Source organism: Plecotus auritus (genome assembly GCF_963455305.1).
Source record: "Plecotus auritus genome assembly, chromosome: 3".
Taxonomy (NCBI): domain Eukaryota; kingdom Metazoa; phylum Chordata; class Mammalia; order Chiroptera; family Vespertilionidae; genus Plecotus; species Plecotus auritus.
The window spans coordinates 206763079-206781609 of record NC_137772.1 but is presented as its reverse complement, the minus strand read 5'-3'; the positions used below and the strand labels follow the sequence as shown (position 1 = coordinate 206781609).

The window sequence follows — 18531 nt, the reverse complement described above, 5'->3', positions numbered from 1 at the left end:
TGTCCAAGGTTATATCCCTGCTATTTTGGGATGTGATTTTGTGCTTTCAGTAAGAATAGGGATGTGAGACTTTTTGCCAATAGAAATATTGTTCTACCTCTCTCTCCATTGCAGACTTTGCCCAGGTGAGAAGCTGGCATTTACCCTTTCACACACACACACACACACACTCATCTTTCTGAATGATACAAGGCCTATTTCCAATCCTGCTTCAAGGAATATAGGACCTAGTTTGAGATAAAATTATAGCGAGGAGTTGGGATGTCATGTGGCATGTTTTCCAGGGATTTGGAACCTTTTTTTTTTTTTTCTCTGTCAAGGGCCATTTGGATATTTTTTTTAAACATCATTCACTGGCTATACAAAATTATCAACTTAAAAATTAGCCTGCTACATTTGGTCAAACATTTAACTCACCCCTAATGCCCTGGCAGAACCAGACCAAATGATTAGTGGGCCATTTCTGGACATTCCCCATCCCTGTTTTAGAGGCACCACGCAGTTTGGATTCAAAGTATATTTTGCACAAACACATACGGAAGAAGGAAAGGTGGGGATAGCATGAGGGGGGTGGGAATGAGGGAATTCCCCAACAATGGACTCCGGTAATAAATGGCATGAGATCAGATTCTGCCTTGCTTCTCACCATGCACAAAGTCATCCCAGAAGTCACTGCCGATGGGCATTATCAAGGGGCCTGTAATGTTTAAGACTACCCGGCTCCTCTCTGTAAAGCATCTGCTACAACTCTGTCAGGCCCAGGAGCCTGGGTGGCATGAGTGGGAATAGTCCGAGACCAGACCACATAACCCAGTTTTGTCATGTGTTCCTGGTGCCCAGGTTTTACTGTCTCCCTGGAAAGTACTTTGTTTTTCCATCTACAGGGCCTCTGAACCAGGCCCACTGCCTGGTGGGTGGTACCTGGACAGAGTTGGGTTTCCATAGTGGCCCTGTCTGGGACACCTGCCGCATTTAGGGGTGGAAAAGGGAGAGCCTGATGGAGAAGCTTATCCAAGGTCCCAAAAGATGAGTGTGCAGGATTCTTGCACATGCCTGCTATCTGTGCCAACCTTGTGGAGACCTGTGGGATTAGGAGGTGATACTATTGCTCTAAACCAGTGTTTCCAGCAAAGGATGCATTCCAGTAGTAGTGCATGTGACACATTTGGAAGATCTCTACACTTGGTCTTGTATCATTAAAGCACCTGGGAAAACTATTTCCTTTCCTGCTCTTATTCAGTCCCACTGACTGCAGTCAAGGAGAAAATCCATTTGCTGCTGATATGTCCTTAACACCACCCCATGCTATCGGATAAGAAAGAAAATGAAGCTCTTAGGCTAATGTCATTGGTTAATAATGCTCTGGTTTTATTATTTCTTTCTACTGTTATTTGCTATTTGTGGTAACTGATTGTGTTCATTTTCCACTTTCAGAAATGTTATAGATTTTAATAAAATTCATTTAGAGGTAGATATTAGGAAAAAATTTAAAAATTGATTCACAAATGACTGAAGATTGGGAAATAGTTCTAATTCAAGAAGCCTGCTGGATGTTAAGATTCTCAAAGGCATCAACATTGTAGTTGTGATACTTTTAGCAATACATACACAGAATCTAATGAGAATATTGTACCCTCAGGGGAGATATCAATTATAGTGGACTGCCTAACCTATAATAAAGATCAATTAGATAGTCTTTCACATTTTAAAATTTTCTTTGGAAGAACGTTAGAAAATTGCTCTCAGAAATAGGAAGTAAATACTATAGACAGTCAATCTTACAACTGTATAATCTTTTATTTTTTTACCCCAAATATTCCTATCTAGCATGATCACCTGCCTAACTCCTCAGCCTTGCTTTTTATAAAAAAAAAAAAAATCAAGTCTGTTCTCTAAGATTAATATTTATCTCCCTTGAGGAAAAACTTTTAGGCAGGCTCTGAAGATACATGAGAGCTACATTTTGAACGAAAAGCCACTGGGCCCAGAACAGAAGAGGAAAATCGTATTCCTGAGTTGCTCTTTTCAGTCTACTTCCAGGACTTGAAATACTTACAAGCATCACATATGAACATATAAGCAATAACATTCAGCAACCCCTTAGCAACCTGGAATCCCAAAGAATGGTTCTTCCTTTCTCAGATGTCCTTATTTTCCATTTTCCAGATAACTGAGCATACATCCAGGCTGTATTTTCACATAACTGTGTTGGACACAAATTTTTCTAGAATAACTTTGCTGATGTCACGCAGTGAGTATATTATACTGTCTCCACCAAAGGGCTAAAGACCATTGGGCCTAATTTTTTTAAAATATATTTTATTGATTTTTTACAGAGAGGAAGGGAGAGGGATAGAGAGTTAGAAACATCGATGAGAGAGAAACATTAATCAGCTGCCTCCTGCACACTTCCTACTGGGGATGTGCCCGCAACCAAGGTACATGCCCTTGACTGGAATCGAACCTGTGACCTTTCAGTCCGCAGGCCAACGCTCTATCCACTGAGCCAAAACAGTTAGGGCTGGGCCTAATTTTTATAATTTACACTGTTCCTTCTTCATGGTCAGGCTCAACTGTCATTCCTCTTTGGACTATAAAAGACTCCTTTTTATTTTCTAAGTGTCACACATAAGGATATTGCCAGGTGCTGAACCCTAGATTGGATGGATCTAATTTGTTCAGAGTAGGTTCTGAGTAGAAAATGGAAGGTCCATAAATCATAATCATAGTTATTTCATGTGACCAAACTCAAAATACAACCTGTAGAACTATAAAGAGCTTTGGAGATAGAAAACTTAGGGTTTGGTGGAAGAACTTTTTGTTCTATATCCCTGAATTTAACTATATAATTATGTTGGGTGTGTCCTTTAGCAAACTAGAAACTGAAATGAGAAAAAATATTTTGAAACAAAAACGTGTGTTTGGAAACACCAGTGACTAGCTTCATTGACTAGAGGAGAGGTTCACAGAATGTCTGAGCTGAAATGAGAGCACCTTAGAGATGGTTATAATGCCATCATTTTCATCACAAGATGAGGACAGTGAGACTTAGAGCAGTGACATGCCCACAGCTTTATGAGTTACTATGCAATTAGCATCAATTAACTGTGGCATATTAAACATACATCAAGCATAAATCAGAAAATTTAGCCTTCAAGGCAAACAGTTGTGTGTTAGTTTCAGCTGTTATGGAGCTGATGGAATTGATGGGTAGGGAACAAGCCAACACACTGACCAAACATATGCCTGGGTTCTTGCCCCTCTTACACTCTGTCAAAGGCTGCTGGGTCCAGAGTGAGAGGGCTAAATGGTAGAGCAGATGTCCAGAAATGAAAAATGGGCATCTCGTGCCCACAAGCTATATACAATTCCATCCAGAACAGAACAACAATGTACTGGAAGGGCAGATGTCTTCCCCAGATGTTGAGGGGGAATGTAGACTTTCCTTTGTAGCAGTGGTGGAGGGGCTGGTTTCAAAGCTGCCCAGGGGCGAGATGTGGCTTTGGTACATCTTTTTTTGGTCTACATATTTTCTGGGTATTTGTCCATAACAACTGTGGCCTGTCTGAGATGGTAAACTCCTAGAGAACAGCAACCATGTGTTTCACCAGCTTTGCTTGATGACTATCACTGACTCTTAATCAGAAAGCTAGAAAACAGGGCACAGCTTCAGAGGGTTCAGTTTCCCAAGATTGATGACTTCCTGTCTGATGCCTAGAGGCTAGCTTAAGCAGGGAGGTAGTATAAGGCCGCCCAGACACCAATGCTTTCACCAACCCTCCTCCAAGAGAAGCACGTGCCAGAGGGCCACCTGAGGTGGTCCTGAGTGTAGGGACAGAAAACTATCCTAAGCATTCAGCCTAATTAATAGTGGGTGATGCTGAGATCTGTTCTGAGCACTGGAATGGTAAAGTTTTATGTGGGAATGTTGAAGATTCTCATTCCTTGAAGTAGAGCTCTCACTATAAAAGGTTTTGTTTCCAGGTAAATGACATTTTTCTCCATTATAACGTTAGCTCTCTAAGTGTGGAGGAAGACCAAAAAATAATATTCTCAGGAGAACTTTCAGACAGGTACAGCCCCCATAGAGGCAGTTTTCCATGGAGAAAGGAGTTGGATCATATGTCCTCTAATGGTTGCATTCAGCCCAAGAAATCAGCAACCTTTCAATAGATTTAGAGAGATTCTGGGCTCTTGCCCTTGCCATGGCCCCGAGACTTTGATCAGAGAGCTGCCATCTCTATGAGCCTTACTTTCTCCATTTGTAGCACCACCTGGGTTAGGAGGTGGTTTTGATAAGCCTGAGTCAGTCTGTTGTTTGTTTAGAAAAGATATCACACTCAAGAGAAATTGTTTCTTTAAACAAAATAATTGCAGACCATCTTGTTACAAATGATAGTGGCAGCCTTCTTCAAGAGACAGACACAGCCTGGAAGAAACCCTCAGCTTAGGAAGACTTCTCTGACAGCTCCCAAATCCCTGACCTTTACTCACTCTGAATTCTGACGGAGTTTACAACACACAGAGAGTACCCAGTCACATACTTTCTCTTTTGTCTCCTGAACTTAAAATGTAAGCTCTGAGAAGACAAGGGCCATTTCATATATGTATTTTTAAATTTTTAAAATTTAATTGCATACAAATCTTGTGCTTAAGTTGAAAGAAAAACAGACAGGCTGTTGTTATAGACTGAATGTTTGTATCCCCTCCAAAAGTAATATGTTGAATTTTTGTTTTTAATCCACACCCAAGGATTTTTTTCCAATTGATTTTGACTGAGAGAGAGAGAGAGAGAGAGAGAGAGAGAGAGAGACATCTATTGGTTGCCTCCTGCACGCATCCTTACTGGTGCTGCAGAACCTGCAACTGAGGTATGTATCCTTGACCAGGAATCGAACCTGCGACCCTTTGGTTCACAAGCCAACACTCTAACCACTGAGCCAAACCTGCCAAGGCCATATGTTGAAGCCTTAATCTCCAACATGATGGTAGTAGGAGGTGGAGCCTTTGGCAGGTAATTAGGTTTAGATGAAATCAGGATGAGGGAGCCCCTGTGATGGGATTAGTGCCCTTATAGGAAGAAGAAGAGACACTCTTTCCACATGCACACAAGGAAGAGGTCAATGAGCATGCAGTGAGATGTGTGTTGTTTATGCCACCTAGTCTATGTTTTTTTGTTATAGCAGCCTGAGCTGATGAAGGCAGCTAGTTAAGTTCAGACTGCAGTATTTGTGGGTGTGACTCTTCAGTATACAGTTCTCATCTTTTAATATCTGAGTCATGTGAGTCAAGAAGTGAAGGCAGTGGTATTTCCTTCAAGCCTTCCTGCAGTGTGGATACTGTAATGCTGGTTATGTACTTTAGAGCCTGGTTCTCTGACCTGTAAGGAATATTCTGTTAGCTAGTTGTTCTTCAATTCCTTTGCTTCCTGAACTAGCCAGAGTGGATCCTAATGTCCACAACTAAGATGGCCAATAACATGAACAAATACAGTTGGAAAGAAAGGGATTAAACAAGTGTTTTTGTTTTTTATAGCAGGACTTCTCAGAACCATTGATACAATATGCATAATAAATCTCCAAGGGAGAGAAAGAGGGTGTGGCAGTATCTTCAGCTAACCCCATGGGGACTGACTATTGCATCCCACAACAGTTAATCTTGCAAGGGGTTTGCAAAGATCTCCAGGCCTGGTACAAATTGTCCATCCTGGCCTCCTAAATAGAATTGGCCCAGCCTGTAAGTGCTACCCCAGTCATCTCTGTCATTCCCTGGCTCTCTGATGCTTTTCTGCCTGAAAATATCCCCTGAAAAAGATTTTTCTGTAAACACCATAAAGCAATATAAATGAAAGGCAAAACAAGTTACATTTTCTTTGACCTGAAGGCAGATTTTCATTTGCTCCATCTTCTTTTCTTTAGGTCTAATGCCTGTGAGTTAGTGTTTATTCTCATCACTATCTCAATGCAAAACTTAATTGAAAGTCGTCCTTCTATAAAATCTGTATAAACCCATCTGGGAGGGGAGAGAGAATCCATGTGAAAATCCATTCTGCGTTTCACCAGCTATGCATCCTTCTCCTCCGAAGATCATATATTCCACACTTTCTTAGTGATTTTTCTAAACAGTTACATTATGTTTCAAACTTTCATATTCACCTATCCACCATACTGAACATCTCTTTTACTTGTTCACTGGGAGAACAGATAGCATTAAAAATATTAGACAGCTTGAGGTCAGAGATACCCAGTTCCTAGCTCTGCTGCTTGCTGCTTATGTGTTCTTAACGAAGTGCTTAATTGTTCTGAGCCTCAAATATCCCGAATCAGATTGGCAAACAAGGCTGTGAGAGGAGCCCTACCTTATAGGGAAAGTTATTGGCAAGCAGACAAAGGGAAAATAGCCCAGCTATCTGAGAGGAGGAGAGGCCATGAAAATCCTGCTGAAAGTCCGGCCCTGCTGAGCTAGGCCCCGGCAGCAAGGAGGGAGATGAGAAGCATTTGTTACATACGGTACTCCAATCTCAAAGATATTGTTCTGGATCAGCTGCTTCCCCAACATGATGATGCTAAGCTGAATGCAGAGCTCCATGAGGCAGCCCCCCGGAGCACACTGCAGAGAGGAAAAGACAATGGAAGGAGTGGTTAGACCAAGTGAGCTCAGAGGAGCAAGGACATGAATCCAGACATGGTGCAATGGGGATAAGGATCAGGCTGGGAGTGGTGGGTGCCCCTGTAAACCACTAGCTAGGCAGGAAACACCAGTGGCTAGCCATACTTACCTCTTCCATGCGGTAACCATTGAACACATAAACATAGCTTCCAGGTCGGCCCACAAACCTGAAATTGAGAAGTGTGGGAAGAGTTAGGAAAAGAGAGAGAAGGTCAGGGCTGCTTAAGGGCATGCCTTTAGAGCAAGAGCCACTGCCCAATGCCTTCTTGAAAGTACTGGCCAGGGCAGGTGATAAATCACCCAGGGACAGTTTATGCCTGTTAGCAGCTAACAATCATCTATAATACCTAAAGTTCACCTCCAGGGGATAGGGGGTGAGACTAGTGTGGGGCGGGAAGGTCACACAGAGGGAGTGTGTGTGTGTGTGTGTGTGTGTGTGTGAGAGAGAGAGAGAGAGAGAGAGAGAGAGAGAGAACGAGAGAGAGAGGGAGGGAGAGGGACTAAGCACAAAATTTGGATTATCTCTAAGTATATTGTGTGTGCATCTCCTCTCAACTAGTTTCAAGAATTGAGTTCTGACTACAACTTCCCAGTGAGTGCTACCGATTTCCCATGAAATGAAGGGTGAGACAGACTAAAGTAAGTGGAGAGTCCTGGGAACAACAACAACAACAAAAAAAACAACACACACAAAAAAAAACTAGACTTCTTACTGAAAACGTTCAAAGGAATGGAAGAAGCCTGCCTCATTCCTCTTCAAAGTAACATCAATTTTATTGGGGGATATGAAGCCAATCATGGAACTAGACAGGAATCCTACTTATTTGAAACGTCATACCTAGGTCCACCTGTTAAAATTCTACTCATCTATTTAAGGCTCAATTTAACCTTTGCTTTTCTGTGATGTTTCCTTGTCTCTGTTCATCATTGTAGCTCTTATTACAGCACCTTTTTCAGATTACAATGTGCTGTTGCCAGGACTACTCTTTCAATATACCACAAGTTTATCTAAAGTCAGGACCCTATTTACTTATTGCCTAGAATATCATGTTTGCCATTTGTTATTGATAGCACAACTAGATAGAAAACACCAATGAAGTATATACTCATTAACATGAACAGTTTCTCTGCTCCTATAATTTCATAAGAGCCAAGGACAGAGGTGCTGGGCAGGGGTTGTGGTTTGGGCCATAAACACATTTATAAGAAATTATCAAATGTGGATGATGACAGTTCTTGCTACCAATGTCTATTTGATGAGCATTTAGTTCTGGGGAAGCTTTCCTGCATAGTTGATGCCTCCTGTGAAATCTCCTTGTAGATAGCCAATTGATCTGACCACAAAAATATTTATCAGAAGTGATTTTACATCCAGACCTATTACATAATGAAGAATTGGACTGGACTTTGTTGCTGGTTCCTGGAAAGAGTCTCTAAATCTTTGGAATTTCCTGATAGGAGTGTCTTTGTTATTCTTAGTGGGTCCTTGGGATTATATCTAAATTTATGCTAATGAGATAACTCAGGATGAAGGAGACCATGCCAGAAGGGCCAACCATGTGATTGGGGCTTTGAGCCAGATAATAGTAGCCTGACCTTAGGGGAGGAGAGAGCAAGTGGAGATTGAGTTCAATCACATGGCAGATTATTCAATCATACCTAAATAAAAACTCTGGACCATGAAGCTTGGATGAGCTTCCTGATTGTTGGTATACATCAATGTCCCAGAAAGCTAACATGTCCTGAGATCATGGAAGTTTTGTTTAGGACCCACCTAGACCTTATCTTATGTGCCTCTCCCAATTGCTGGTTTGGATTTGCATCCCTTTGCTATAATAAAACTGTAATTGTAAGTACAGCACATTCCTGAGCTATGTAATTTGTCTTAGTGAATTACTGAACCTGAGGGATGAGTGGTTGTAGGGTTAGTTGTCCAAATCATGAGTGGCCTGGGAGCCCCATAGCTTGCGGCTAGTGCCTGAAGTGAGGACAGTGTTGTGGGAGACTGTGCCCTTAATCTGTGACCTCTGTACTACTCTGAGTAGTTAGCATCAGAACTGCATTGCAAAACCTAAGAGCCTCTGGCTAGACATGAAATTCTCTACTGCCTCATCCTCAAAGTTAGGAGACACTAATTCTTCTAAGATTCAACCTTCAGGAGCCAGAGCCAAACCCCTGTAGAACTTCCCTAATTATCAGAATCTGAAGATGCTAATACAAAATGGTTTAGTGTTAACTGCGTCCTGAACAGCCAGGTAGGGGTGGAGATGGGGCATGGGACTGAGGATGTGAATTGACAATGGGAACAGGCTGACTCCAGTGGAGGACCCAGACTTAGTGACCAATTTCTCTTCCATATATGACACCAATACACTCACCTCCCTTTGAAAAAGGCCACATAGAAGATGGGCGAGTAGGCATTGACAAACTTTAGCAAGAAAGCTTTCAGTATCAGGCGTTCTTCAAAAGTCTGCTCTGTTTTTGGAACCTCTGAAAAAGAAGAGCAAAGCTGATAAGATGGAGAGATTTCTCACCTCTCTGAATTTTGACCCTGTGACATGAGCCATTGTCTCTCAGCTTACTTCTTCAGAGGAAAAACTAAGAGATTCAGCTCTCTGGCACTTCCATCCTCTTATCCACTGAAGCAATGGTTTCATACTGTGCTCCTCAAAGAGGGTATGGGCAAGCAGAACTTCTTCCTACAACCTTGATCACCAAGGGAATCCAGCTTTTACTTGTATAATTCCCACTTCTGTGAGATTTTACTTGAACACAAATCCCTGACCAAAAAGGCTTATTCAACACTGAACTAGAGTAAAGAGGTGGCAAAGACTTATCTTGAGCAGCATGGCATTGTTCCTTTCTCTCCTCCACCATTTTTAGCAGGAAAGCCCTCAACTATATGTCCTCTGGATAGGCTGAAACATCTTTAGTCCACTCATTCAAATGATGAAGGATCATCAGATAAGTAAAACAAACACAACCTAAGACTAATGTCTCAAACTTGGGGGTCATGGTGCCCGTGTGTTCTATCAGGTCCAAGCAGAGAAGCCAGCTGATATTCCCAGAAGGACCCTGAGGGACACTGAGCAGAAACATCATTGGTGTCTTCAGAAGACTTAAGACCCATTGTATGCTCCAGTGAGCATCTGTGCAGAGTGCTTAGTGAGGTCTCCACAGACGGTGACAAATACCTCGACAAAGAAAAGAGAGTACAGAGCCATACTTCAGGGGCAGAAGAAAAGCACTAACTGTGTATCATGTGCACTGATGAGTGCATCCTGAAAGTATGTTGAGCACAGGGCCAGAGTGCCAGGGTCATGTGGCCAGGGAGTTCTGTGTCCAGATGAGACCAGTGTGGACCCGCCTGACTTGTCTGCCCACCTGACTCACACATGGATTTTGTAGGAATCATTAGAGAAGTGGACACAAGACCCTGTTCTCTCCACTGAAGTGCCCTTCTATGACCCATCCTCTCACGTACAAATCCTTCCCATCTTTTAACATCCAGATCGAATGTTACACATAATCTCCTTCCCCAAACCTTCCCAGATGCCTTCAGCTGGTAATAAAATCCTTTTGTGTGTGTTTTAAAATAATATTTTACATTTATCTGTATTAATTACCTACATCCATGCCCTATGAAAAATCACAGTAATAGTAGCTTTCATTGATTTTCTGTGTCTTAGTTTGGATTACCTTCTAAGTCAGGGATTCTGGAGTAAGTAGTTTATTTGAGGGGCTCCTTGGGAAGCTTGGTAAGGGTGTAGGGTGGTGAGACAGCAAGGAGATGGAAGAAAACATGGATGTGTTTGTGAATAGGTTAAGGCTTCAGACAACTGGGTCTCAGTTCCACTAGGGACCTTCTAAAACACTGTGTAAAGCACAATTAAGAATCATTATACAGAGGGGTGAGCAAGCAGGAGTGAATCCTCCACTGGTTGAAGGTTACTATTGGATTTGACTCCATGGCACTCCCAGCTTCTCCTATGAAGAGAACTCCTGCAGACAGAGAGCTGCAGTGACCTCCAGGGTGGCCAAGGAGATGTGTGTGCCACACCAGAGGGTCTGCTGCAAGCTGCTCTGCAGGGGGCATTGCACATGGGTGTGTGTGATTCCCATCTCATTTCATCCTCCCCTACCTATGTGAGGGAAGTTTTATGTGTCACTTTTTTGGATGAAGGGAACTGAGGCCTGTAGAGATTAGAGCCTTGCTCAAGATCACACATTCAGTAAGTGTCAGAGTTAAGATTTGAACCCAGATTTGCCTGCCCCCCAAAGACAGTTTTTACTACCCCACACTTTGAAATCAGGATCTTTGATTGATTAATGTTTACATCACGCATCCTCTTTCACTTCCCAACTCTCCTCCCCCAGCCTGACATCATGCACTTAAAACTATTTTTCACTGTTCAGTTCACATTCATTGAGCACCAGCTGTGTGCCAGGCACCATGCCAGGATGAATGAAGACTTCATCACCTCCTTCAAAGAGCTGCATTTAGCAAGGTCTCTATTGAAAGCCTTTTGCAAACTGCCAAGTCTCTTCCAAATTTACTCTGTGAGTGACAAGGTATCATCTCCCCTCTCATCCTAGCAGGGGATCCTAGGGAGAAGAATCCTGCACTTCCATGTCTGCTTTCCCACACAGCACAGCGAGCCTCTCATTTATTTGCAAGCCTAGAACACCATCTTGCGTATTAGAAGGTGATACCCAATAGCATCAGCATTGGTCCAAATATGAGCCTCTGCTAAGGACAATATCACAGGCAAACACAAGCCCCCGAAGACCCATGGCCCAGGAGGGGTCTTAAGAATGGGAATGTTTAAAGACTCCATAGCACTGCTATCACAAGTGTGAGCCTGCCTTGATTTCTCTCTAAGGCTGAAAGGGCCTAAGGAAATGAGAGTTACTCACTTGTCTTAGTCCCCCAGAGCCCTGAGAAACATGGTGTCATTCCTGTAAACCCAGCAACACTGAAAACAGCGCTCCCCTTCATCCTGAGACCCACTTCAGTTCACTTATGTTAATGAACATTCCTAGAGGCCCTGCAGACCATGCTGAGCCTATAGAGCACCCCGTCACCCTATCTGTGGCCCAGCTGTGTGTTAAAGGGAGAGATTATTTGCTTGTTTTGTTTGGCTACAGTGATGGCTATAGGTGCATATTTTAGCATCAGACATATTTGAGATCAAATGCAGAATGTAAGTAGAGGAGTGAAGTTATATAAACAGGAAAATGACACCTGCCTCTCAGGGTTGTCCTGAGGACATGATGGGAATGTTTATAAAGCACTCAGCCTAGTGCTTGGCACAAGGCAGACCTCAATAAATGATTGTCATCTTCATCATATCATCATCATCATCCTCGTCGTCATCCAGGTCTAATAGCCCTACTTTCAACAGCACAGCTGGGCTGTCTGTGACCAGATGTTAGTGCATATGTGTAGCCCCTTGAGGTTCTGGGTATCATTTCCATGTTAACTTCTGACCACTTTCTACCAGTCAGTGGTGAGCATGGCTGGTAGGTGACCCTGTTGGCACCCAGCTGGGAAAGTTGAATCAATAGGCCCCCTGTTGCCTCCCCTAAAGAACCACAGCCCAACAAGCTTCCTGAGGTCCTCCAAGCAGGTTTAAAAATAGCATGGCCTGCCAGGGAACCTGGAGACATTGCCATAATTCTAAAGGAGAGGAAGTTGGACAAGTCTACCATGCTAGCCTTCAGCTGATAGACAGCTGTGTGTTTCTCTCCCTCTTGCCATGCCTGGACCGACACAAGCACAACCCCTGAGATGAAAGTCCTGGCCAACACTGCACTGCCTCCCCCAATAAGCATTTGGGTGAAGATTTGTACTCACCATTGACAGTTAACACCATCACTTCTGTTAGGTCTTTAGTTTATGTATGTTAGCAAAGCCCCTCAGATCATTAAACTCTCGGGCCTTTGCCCTCCTTGCTACAAATCCTGCCCGACAAAAAGGTCAGTGCCTCCCTGTTGATTGATGCTTATCAGGTCCTCACTGGGCTCAAGAGCCATGTCCACATCTTCAGTCTGATTCTTATTCTCCCTGACTAAAGGAAACAATGCTGAGGCCCAGATGGGAATGCCTGCCATCAATTTTTAAGGTCACTGTTAGTTTTAAGATCTCATAACTCTGAATCTCCAAGTGGCTGTGAACTCTATCATATTCCCCACTGTGTCCCACCACACCCCCACCATGGACAGTTTAGATGACTTTTTATAATAAGCATGGTCACAGCTGTTGCCAGATGTACTCTACTATGCACACTTATTGAATGAATGAATGACAAAGAAAAAATATTTGGAATAGTGAAAAAATTTTATCATTTACTAAAAATTCCCTGTCACATTGGAAGGAGAGCAAATCTTAAGGAGGCACCTTTGTCTGCTGAGCAGGATAATGCATATGAAGACAAAGAGAGGGGCTGTCAAAAGGGAGTTATCTTTCCCTACATGAGATACCAGGAGGGGGTGCTGGAGTTAGATGCAGGACCCAGGAAAGCCTAGGGCTAGTGCAATGGGAGGGAGAAGGGCAGAGAGGGAGATGAGGGGGCTGCCACCCAAGAGGAAATGTGAGTGCACAGGTTGGGGGATGCCCAGTGGAAATTTTCATTAACTTCTACTGTGTGATTTGCAGTATGAGCCTCCTCATTTGCCTCTCCATAGAATCTTCAGTAAAGATTCATCAAAACCTGCTTTCCTTTCCATTGCTTGAAGAATTCTGGATTTGTTCTTGAGGAGGGATGTGCCCATGGACTGAGTCCTACTTCAAAATGGGCACCACATGAACAGAGACTGCCTATGGTGCCCTGTTGTAGCTCAGTTACAAAGGAGAGAATGGGAAGAGAGAGAGACAAGAGATAGAGACAGAAAGTGATAGAGGCAGAGAGCAAGGAGAAGAAGAAGGAGGGGAATGAGGAGGAGGAAAGGAAGAAGAAACGAGGGAGGGAGGGAGGAAAGACGGAAAGGAAGGCGGGTGGGAGGGAGGGAGGGAGGGAGAGGTAAAACTTTTCAATAGGAATTTGAGCCTTTGCCCGGTGTGCCAGAGGCAGCAAATTCACTAGTAACTTAACTGCATCTCATCTCTTTGTCTCTCACTTTTAAAATTTTTTATTTTTTAAATTTTAATTGTTTCACCCTTTTATTTAATTTATTGGGGTGACTCTGGTTAACAAAATTATACAGATTTCAGGTGCACAGTTCCACAACACATCATTTGTATACTGTATTGTGTGTTCACCTCCCCAAGTCAAGTCTCTGTCCATTGCTATTTATCCCTCCTATACCCTCCTCCACCTCCTCCTATCCCCACCTTCATTTTTAAATATTTTGTGGTTAAGAAAAGTAAAACCAATGTCACCCGAAAGTAAGTAATCAGGCCTGATGAGCTGAAAAGTTGGAACACGTATAAATGTGGCTAGAAGGGGATTAAGGATGAGGTATGGAGAGGCACGTGTCTTTGATTTTCTTTTATAATCTCCTTTGAACTCTTTGTACTCAGATCTCCCAATCCCTACAGCAATTTCCTCCAAGGTCTCTGGAAAGAGAATCCGGTTCTTTCAGAGCTCTTTGCTCCAACTGGAAATGAATGGCTCCCTTCCTCCCTACTGATAAATCACGGGCCTAGCTATTATTTATTAGTTTTATTTTTAAAACAGCCTTTGCCTATGGCCATGAGCCACCATAAATAATGGGCATTTCCAATAAACAATCTAAATCCACTTGATTTGCCACTAAATCAGTCAGGTGCCTCCACCTCAGAGAAGCTCTGTGGCCATGATGTGTGCTTTGCTGAGAAAGGAGGCCCTCAGGAGACACCTCAAGGGAGGGAGAGAATTGGAGGGTAGGAGGGAGCATCAAAGCCCTGGAGCTCCAGCTGGATTTGGGGCTCTTTCAGTAGCCAGCATAAGGAACCTCACCTGCCTATGACAGAGGTGATATAACTGAAGAAATGGAGCAAGTTTTCTCAGAGTCCAACCGGGGTGGGATGATGTCTTCAGGACAAGTAGGGTGACCTGCACTCAGGCTGCTGAGTAGGGTCCCCTCACAAGACCCCAACCTCAAAAGTGGTCTGACTCTGCACCCCATGAGAAAATGGCCCAGCCTGGTTGTGTTTCATAAGGCTCCAAGTATGATGCCTTTAGATTTCCACTGCTACATAGATGTAAAGGAGAGTCAACATGGAGAGTGTGAGCAGGCAGGGGTCAACCCCTCTCCATCCTTTATATGCCGCTGCAATTCCGAGGCCCCAGAAAGCCACTCAGATTGATGAGAGGCCATCTGAGGGATTGGCCTGCTCCTGACCTGTAGGAACAGATTATCATCAGAGAGCGGACTCTATCTAGGACCAGGAAGGGCAATCGAACAATCGGATAGAATTCCTGTGCAGAGCCATTACCTACCCCCCTTTCTCTCACGTGTTAAACCTCTGGGGTGCTGTGTCATAAAAAAATATGGCTACAAATGACCCAGCTGTAAACTGCCTTGGAAAATAATTAGTATGAAAGCCTGAGTTAGCCCCAGGGGACCAACTAAGAACTCCCGTCTCCTGAGTGGCATTCTAATCTTACGGAGGCAGAATGGCCGGCAAGAGGATGCCAGCTGCAGAATCTGAGTTTTGGAAAAGCAGGTCCTCCTAACTGATGTCCCCAACAATCCAGCCAGTAGATATATAATGATGGTGATAAGACAAGACGAGAAGATGCCCAAGTGTGTATTTCAAGTAGTACCAGCCCTGCACTCCTCTGGGCAGAAGGATGGAGGGCCTGAACCTGTGTGGCTGAGTCAGAAAGCAAAGGTGTCTGCTCCTCACCCTGCCTTTCCCCCAGGGCAGATCAAGCTTTTGGAAACAGCAATGTTTTCTGACAGCCCAAGCATCTGGCCTTCCCTTCATTTGTGGTTGTGTTTGGGGAGAGGAGATGGGAGGTGTCTCAGCCTCCTGGGTGATGTTGTTGCCTTGTTTGTGCCATGGGGAGGGAATCACCCTAGCAGGAGCCAGCCAGCTGGGTAATTAGGCAGCCAGTGCATTGCCTAAGGGAGCTGAGAGCCCCAGAACTGGAGATTAAGAATGAGTGTTCCTGAGATACTCATGTAGCTCAAGGGATCCCTCCCTTTGAGTCAGAAAGATGGCTCTTGCTCCCAGATAAAGGGATATGAGACCTACTGTGCTGTCTAGCAGCCTAGCCCAAGGTGGCAGAACCCCAAAAGTATCTCATTTTAAGGAAAAAGGATGGTAATAGAAAGGAAGCACCAGGAGAGAGAGGGTAGGGGGAGAGAGAGGGAGAGATAAAGAATGGGAGGGAGGAAGAAGGGAGGGAGGCCTGGCTGGCGTGGCTCAGTGGTTGAGCATGGCTCAGGAGGTCATGGTTAGATTCCCAGTCAGGGCACATGCCCGGGTTGAGGGCTCGATCCCCAGTAGGGGGCATGCAGGAGACAGCCAATCAATGTTTCTCTCTATCCATCTCTCTTCCTCTCTCTAAAATCAATAAAAATATTTTTTTTTCTAAAAGAAGGGAAGGAGAGAGAGTTCTACTATGGGCCCATCAAGGAAAACCCCATATCTAGTGCCTGCTGTGTGCCAGGCACTATGCAGGCACTTTGTATAGATTCCCATTTGATTGTTACAACTGCCCTAAGAGGATTTTCTCCCCATGGCAATTACAGGTGAGGGAACTCATAATGTGCCCCGTTCATGACCGCAGATATTTCCGTGACACCAGCAGTCACCTCACAAATGCACACACTAGTCTGGAAACCAAGCCCCCAGAGAGTAGGAAGGGAATAATTCCATCCTCAGGCCACTCCTCATGTTTTCCCTAAGACGGATCAGGAAGGAGGACTCATCCTGCAGAAGCTTTAATGTAAGGATTCCATTTTGCCAGAGATGAGGAAGGAGCAGGGAAAAAATAACCCTAATTCACTCTCCTTCTGCCCTCTAAGCTCCTTCCATTGCTTCCTCCTGCATGAACCCCATCAGGCTCAGAGTGGAGGAGCCAAGCAGCACAACCCACTGGGCCTCAGGGGGCACAGAACACGGTAGAGAGGGGTGGAGAGGGATCTAGAGAGGAAACACAGGAAGCAGAGAATGACCCCTGCTCTCTCTTCTCATGGTTAAAGTCTCTAAGTTCTTAGAAAACACAAAGAAAAGGAGAGAAATATATTGGACCTCTTGCTAATAAGAGAGATGCATGCTTCCATGATTAACTGGAAAAATAAAAGAGACATGTCATAGTTATAGCTCAAGTTTGGGAATAAATTCTTGCCAGTTATATTAAGGAACAGTGTTACTAATAATAGTTTCATATAACTGGAATAAGTTGTTCTACAAACTTGGGCTAAAATCGTGATCACACCATCCTCATCTTTCCCAGACAGCATTTAGGATGCTTTAAACCAACATCACTGAGGGGGCCCTCAGGCAATGGTAGAATCCACTTTCCCCACACCCTTAGGTGGCCTCACAGAAGGGGCAGGCAGGAGGCTCTTCCTCCATAGTTGCCCAAGGCCACACAAGGGGTCAGGAGCTGGTATCAGAGCAGGACTACAAGCCAGCAGAACTGACTCAGGCCAGATTTCACATTACCAGCACTATGGTCTCGCCAACACCTCCAGGAAGTCACTGGTCCCAGACTGGCCCACACGCAATCACACATATCCGCACACCCCTATATGTATCCTGGCTCTGGAAGTACATCCCTGTGCAGGCTAAGGCTGCAGTGAAGCTGACTCCTGGGTCTCAGTGCTCTGAGCCAACAAAGCTAGCATTTCACCCTGCACTCTATAAAAACACACATTATCCACATTTGATGGCAAATTAGATCCATCCATATATATCCCAAATGTTCTTCTTTAAAGAATTTTTAATGTCCAGGCAGCCTTTGGTACTGAGTTTTCCCCTCCGTTTTCCTTTCTTTCCCCTCTTCTCTCCTTTATAATAATACATTGCTTTTTGCTGAGGCTAGTTTAGAACTAGGTGCAAAATTTTAAACTCAGGACTTCCCAGAGGCATTTCAATTCTTTTTTAAATATGTTTTTATTGATTTTTAGCAAGAGAGAAAAAGGGAAAGGGAGAGAGATAAGCATCAATTGACTGCCTCCTATATACTCCCTACCAGAGATCGAGCCAGCAACCCAGAATCAAACCGGTGACCTCTTGGTGCATGACACTCAATCAACTGAGCCACATTGGCCAGGGCAACTCTTTTTTTTTTAATTTATTTTAATAAAGCATGTAGGACCTCAAAGTCTTTGAACCTATGGAGGTACCCTCATGCATGGAGACCTAGAAGGCAGGCAGGTGACAGAGCTTGTTCCCACTGAGTCTCTCTGCTTATCCCCAGAGACGCACCCCCCTACCCCCGCCACCTGACATTCACATAGGTGGGTGCATTGCATTTTAAATCTTCTGGAGCCTCTGGTGTGTTTTCTTTTGCTTTGCCAGCCCATTTAGAATTTCCTGAGGAACAAGGACAGCTACATATTGCGAGGCAGTAGCGTGTCATGGTCTGAGCAAGGACACTGAGGCCAGACAAACCACTTAGGAGCCATATAACCTTGGGTCTGTTATTTATCTCTCTGTGTTCCAGTCTTCTAATCTTTAAAATGGGAGTGTTAAGACTATCTACATTATTGCACTGTTGAGGCTGTTTTAAAAATTAAATATACTAATATATGTAAAATGCTTAGAACAGTGCTTAGCACAGTGTGTATGTTTGTGTGTGTGCATATGCACGTGCACGCACACAAACACACACACACACTCATACACCACTATTAACCATGGGCCTTGGTCAAGTTTCTAAACCTCTTCAGCATTCTCAAGAGTGAAATACAAGATGAGCG

The 18531-nt window shown here is 43.9% G+C and overlaps 1 protein-coding gene across 1 annotated transcript in view; it reads right to left on the bottom strand.

Annotated features, from left to right (window-relative positions):
* The window catches only part of ANO2 (anoctamin 2), a 310827-nt gene that overhangs the window by 41983 nt on the left and 250313 nt on the right, over positions 1–18531 (bottom strand). The window contains exons 17-19 of the mRNA XM_080659102.1: positions 9048–9159; positions 6779–6836; positions 6509–6609 (exon numbers count right to left, since the gene is read on the bottom strand). Coding sequence (XP_080515228.1) covers positions 6509–6609; positions 6779–6836; positions 9048–9159 — 271 coding nt within the window. The remainder of the gene's footprint in view (positions 1–6508; positions 6610–6778; positions 6837–9047; positions 9160–18531) is intronic.